This window comes from Echinops telfairi, unplaced genomic scaffold (genome assembly GCF_000313985.2).
Source record: "Echinops telfairi isolate 266 unplaced genomic scaffold, ASM31398v2 ScPeMD7_7420;HRSCAF=8458, whole genome shotgun sequence".
Lineage (NCBI taxonomy): Eukaryota > Metazoa > Chordata > Mammalia > Afrosoricida > Tenrecidae > Echinops > Echinops telfairi.
In genome coordinates, this window is record NW_022111320.1 from 7,486,043 (window position 1) to 7,491,827 (window position 5,785).

The 5,785-nt window shown below is 41.0% G+C and overlaps 1 protein-coding gene across 1 annotated transcript in view; it reads left to right on the forward strand.

Moving 5' to 3' along the window:
* OTOL1 (otolin 1) overlaps positions 1-5,107 on the forward strand; it is a 10,965-nt gene extending 5,858 nt beyond the window's left edge. Inside the window, exons 3-4 of the mRNA XM_004704106.1 lie at positions 3,323-3,394; positions 4,209-5,107. Of these exons, the coding sequence (XP_004704163.1) occupies positions 3,323-3,394; positions 4,209-5,107 (971 nt within the window). The remainder of the gene's footprint in view (positions 1-3,322; positions 3,395-4,208) is intronic.
* Positions 5,108-5,785: the final 678 nt, after the last annotated feature.

The window sequence follows — 5,785 nt, forward strand, 5'->3', positions numbered from 1 at the left end:
CACACACACACACACACACACACACACACACACACAGCTTTTCAACTTTCACATTCTACCTAGCTGACCAGTCCCTGGAAGCCACAGTTCCCTTCTGATATAATGCCTCCATGCGCACTCCTCATCATGTAAATTAATTTCCTACTAGGTAAAATATTCAGTTTAGGTGGGTAACCTGCTTGCTAAGGAGATTATGATATGTCTTTTTGCTCACTGTGGAATAGTGTCAAAGGTGGGAAGGAAAAACTGAACTAAAATCGAGGCGATCAAGCATATAACATGACCTTGGACAAGTCATTTTACCTCTCCTGGAAACTGGGGGGAATGAACTGTATACTTTCTTACACCCTGTCTGCTATTAATGAAGACTTATAGTTATGAGTACTTTCATAGTTCTTTTCTGGCTCGGAAATTCTGTAATTCCAAAGATGTATTCTGTAAAGAGGGCTTCCTGCCCCAGGAAATCCCTGATTGTGTAAGTGCTTAAAGGTGTTGAAGGAAGGTTACAGATTCACTGGGACATTCAGAAATTCCTCCGTGAATACTGCCAGCCTGGAGAAATCCCATATATCCATCAAGTTCAATGTTTTAGCCTCAGTGTCACATGTCAAAAGACCTAATATCATCTATACATCACCCTCCACATGGCTCAGGAACTGCCTAACTCATTTCTGGTGGAACATTCAGTGAAGTAATTACTCAAAAACGATGCTAAGGTAAGAGAGAGCTACTGCACACTTGTCAGTTACGCGATTTTCTTTCTCGGAAACATTGAATCCTTTTGTGGCTGAATTATGTTAGCAGAAAACTGTGAAATAAAGATGAGTGATGGACCTCCCTAGTGATTCATACATTTTGGAAGTTAGACTTTTGGAAGTAGAAGAAAAAACAGGCAAGAGTCATGCGATAAGGTTCTTAAGAATATGCTTTGATGAAGGATCAAAAGTAGAAATTCATTCAGCCAGTCTCTCTTTATGAAGTGGCAACCCGACTTCCCTTTTACTTCTAGGCTCAGTTTAGACTCTTGACTATGCTCTAAAGGTTAAAGAAAAGGAGTTGACTGACTGCGTTCTGGTTAATCACTACCTGAGATGAGTAAGTGCAGCTTAAGCAATTAAACGACTTACATGCATTTGAGACCCAGATTTATCCCGTGCAGGGAGGGTCAGTCTTGGAGTACTGACAAAGACTGAGGATCCAATTCATTCAAGGTTGAATTCTCTCAGAAGTCATTCAAATATTTACCTTATGGCTAAGGGATCACTTCTAAATTGAGTATTTTATGTGGTGTCATAATAAATTTTAAAAACTCCATTGACTGGCCAATATTGGGATTTTCTGTGTTGTTCTTGTGAAATTTGGGGGGATCTACACTCAGGACTTTGGCTCTAACTCAGAATGTCTTTGTGAATGACAAAATTTTTAAAGTTAGATAAGTGATAAATAATAAAGTTGACAAGTGCTCTGTTCAATAATAATGCATTGACGTTTGGCTTGGTGTATATTTTGAATATTTTTTTATATTTCAAATTTTTTCTGTGATACATTGGTAGTAAAAATATCTGCTCTACTTTTCTTAGAGGGAGGTCCTATAAATGTCCATAAATGAATAATGTTTCAGTTAATGGAATGTACTCTGTTCTAGAAGCCTCTCATGAAATGCTGTATTAATTATTAAATAAAAATTAATATAAAATATCATGTAAAGGCTTGGGGCAATCTATAGTACAAAGTAAGTGCTCAAGTGGAGTTATCTATTATTTTTTATTGCAATTATTATTTATGATTAAAGCTGGTATAATTCACGGTGGCAGGATGAGTTTTGGGCATGACCCAATATAAAAACCCATGTCATGGCAAGATGACAAATATCTAGAAATACAGTTCTTTCAATTTTTTAAAACACAAAACACAGGTTATAATTGGTCCAAAGAGTATATGAAAAATATAGCAACACAAATGAAAATCGACTTTTCCCTGATGCTTTCTGTCAAGGGCAATTTTTTTTTTTCCATCCTGGATGTATCTAGGATGTGATTAGTTCTGAGCAACTGTGAATGTCGTGCTCTGCATTGACGCTAGTGTAGCACGTGGCACTTTTTCTCAGGCATTGTGGCCATGTCAAAAAGAAGTCCTTTCAACTGTCATTTGAAAAGTATATATGATTTAAAAAACAATATTAGATATGCATACACATATGAAATGCAAAGGCAGGGTGTTATGAGTTCTGTAAGAGGTTTAGAAAGCTAGGGAATTGCAGAGGGAAATGATGAATTCAGTGGAAGAGAATGGCACGGCCCCAATTCTCCCCTAACGGGTTTACCATCCGGTAGAATAAAGGATTCCGGATGGCTCTCAGGATTGGAGGAAGGTTTGTAAAACAACCTGTGATATGCAGATGACACAACCTTGCTTGCTCAAAGAAAGGGAGAACTGAAGCACTTGCTGATGAAAGTCAAGGACTGCAGCCTTCAGTATGGATTAAAACTTAATACAAGGAAAACAAAAATCCTCCCAATGGACCAATAGATAACATCATGATAAACAGAAAACAATCATTGTCCAGGGGTTCATTTTGCTTGGTTCCCCAGTCAATGTTCTTGGGAGCAGCCATCAAGGAAGCAAAGGATGTGTTGCATGGGACAAATCTGTGCACACGGTCTCTTTCAGGGGTCAAAGAGCAAGGCTATCATTTTGAAGACTAAGGTAAGCCTGGCTCAAGCCATGGTGTTTTCAATCACATCGTATGCATGAGAAAATTGGGTAGTGAATGAGGAAGACCAAGGAGAATCAATACATTAGAATTTTGACATGGGTAAAGAATTTTCAAAGTATCTTGGAATGACAAAAGAACAAACACACCTGTTTTGGAAGAAGTACAGCCAGCATGCTCATTTGAAGCTAGGATGATGAGACTTTTTCTCGTATACCTTGGACATGTTATCAGGAGAGACCGGTCCCAGCAGAAGAATATCATGCTTGTTATGGCAGAGGGTCAGTGAAAATGAAGAAGATTGTCAAGGCGATGGATTGCCACAGTGGCTGCACCACTCGGCCCAAATATAACAACAATTGTGGACCTGGGCAGGACTGGGCAGTGCTTCACTCCACTGTGGGTAGTGTCAGGATGGATTGAATCAAATTGAAGGTGCCTAGTGGTGACAACAATGTCACTCAATATATTTTCTTTCTCCACACACTCTTTTGGCATTCAATTATTTTGGTAAAAGGAACATCCTAAAGTCACCTTTGTGAAATAGGTCTTTGGGCTATCTTAAATGACTCAATTGCCAAATGAAACTTAATTTTTGTTTCATTTCAGGACTTAAAGGAGAACGTGGGGACCAAGGAGCAAATGGGATTGCCGGTTATCCAGGAAAACCTGGAGAACAAGGTAGAAGATAAAACCCAGCTATTGTGAACAGTCATGTTTAAAATATGACATGAATTACTATACGTTTTTTATAATAATTATTAGTTTTTCTAATAATTCAGAGTACTTATTAGATACAGTATAAGTAGTCCTGGTCTGGAGTTTGGAGACTAGATAAAGATATATAAATATAAAGATAAGATGATTTTTTTCTCTTTGTCCTTGGGGATGAAGATGCTCACATTTTTCTGGGTCTCAGGTCTATTTTTCCCTGTAAGATTTTGGATTTGGATGGATATTATGTAGATTTTGAAGAATACTTGGAATAAGCCAAAACACACAGGGGAATGAAATACAAGAGCAACTGTAGCTGTAATATGATCTATTTCCTTAAGAAGAACTAGATATATGAGGTCTACATTTAGCATATTGTTTCTCAGCAGTAGCCACTTGACTTCTTGTGAAACTTTATATAAATTGTTCAATGTACGAGTCTTCTAAACAAGAAACCTGATGACAAAGCCCCATCACCAGTGAACCAATTCCAGTTTATGGTGACCCTCTGGATGACCGAGGAGACTGCACCTCATACCGTTTTCTTGGCTCTAATCTTCATGGAAGTAGCTTGCCAGGGCTTTCTTTCGCCGTGTCTCTGAATGAGCCTGACTGTAGGCCAGCGCCCACTCTTTCACCATGGAAGGAGCTGAGCACCTAAGGGCCGAATTAAGTTCCCAGGATTCAGATAGGACGATTTTTTTTTTTTGAGTTCTGTGGCAATAGTAAGTGGTGGGTTTGCTGTGTGAGCCTTAAATACTATTTTAATTTTCTGTTTCAGGTGGACTTGGTTCCAAGGGAGATAAAGGAAGCATTGGACTGGCGGGAATGAAAGGAGAAAAGGGCTCAAAGGGGGACGCAGGTGCCAACGGTACCAAAGGAGACAAAGGAGATGGAGGGGTGGAGGGTTCTCCAGGTTTAAACGGAGAGCCTGGGGCCCAGGGTGAGAAAGGTGTGGTGGGGGAAAAGGGTGACCGCGGAGACCCTGGGGAGAAGGGAGGGAAAGGGCAAAAAGGCGAGGCGGGCATGAAAGGAGACCAAGGCAGCAAGGGAGATCATGGCCCGGAAGGTAAAAGAGGCCCGGATGGCCTGCCTGGGGCCAAAGGTGATCCAGGGATGAAAGGAGCACGGGGGGACCTAGGTCCTCCTGGCCTGGTGGGATCTGCTGGGCTGAAAGGCGAGGTGGGGAGCAAAGGAGGCCGAGGATCTATTGGGAAGAAGGGATCGCGGGGCCTTAAAGGGTCCAAGGGCGAGGGAGCTGGAGTTGCTCGGGCCGCTTTCAGTGCTGCCCTATCCAAGCCCTTCCCTCCTCCTGGCGTCCCCATCAAATTCGACAGGGTTCTCTACAATGACCCGGGGCATTACAGTCCTGTCTCTGGAAAATTTAACTGTCGTGTGCCCGGCGCATATGTGTTTTCCTACCACCTCACAGTGAGGGGTCGCCCTGCTCGAATCAGCCTGGTGGCTCAGAATAGGAAGCGGTTTAAATCCAGAGAGACTCTCTATGGGCAGGAAATAGATCAAGCCTCTCTCCTCATCATCCTGAAATTAAACGCAGGGGACCAGGTCTGGCTGGAAGTTTCAAAAGACTGGAATGGGGTGTATGCCAGCGCGGAGGATGACAGCATTTTTACTGGGTTCCTTTTGTACCCAGAGGAGCCTACTGGGATTTCACCATAAACTTGGAGATGTAGTGCAATCAGTCAGGTCACAGAGAGTAGATCTGTTAAAATATGGATTCTTCTGTTTCTATGATTCTATAGGAAAAAAAGCATTAGCATCCAGAATTCATTAAGATTCATAGTTCAATGCATCACCTTCACTCTGTAAGATGTATTTGAGGACGTGCCTGTCAGTTTTGTAGTGGATGTTTCCCCATCAGCATTATAATGACATTTCTCATACATTTAAATGATTACTATGTATATACAGAAATATGAATTCGATTTGTACTTAATGAACACGTTCTTACTGAATACCTTCTTTAGCTCCGAACAATGTGTGTGATTCCTTTCTGCGTGAACCTGAGACAATGAGTGAACAGACTATGAAGGACAGGCACTTCTAGGAAGTTTCTGATTTTGTTTGCCTTTCAGCCAAAGCAAACTAACTGTATTAGTCTAATTTGGGAGAGTACGCAGTTTTAAAGACTAGTGAAAACCATCTTTAAAGTTTATCAGTGTGAGATTTCTCAATGTTAAGTGTACTCTATGGATTCACGTGTGGAGTAAGTTGATAAAGACAATGCTCGACCACAGCAGAGACCCAGCCATTCATTGAGTCCTTGTGCTTAGACATTGTGCTTAAACGGAATGTTCTCGAAAGACTCAAAATTAAAATTCAATCATTATTGGTCCA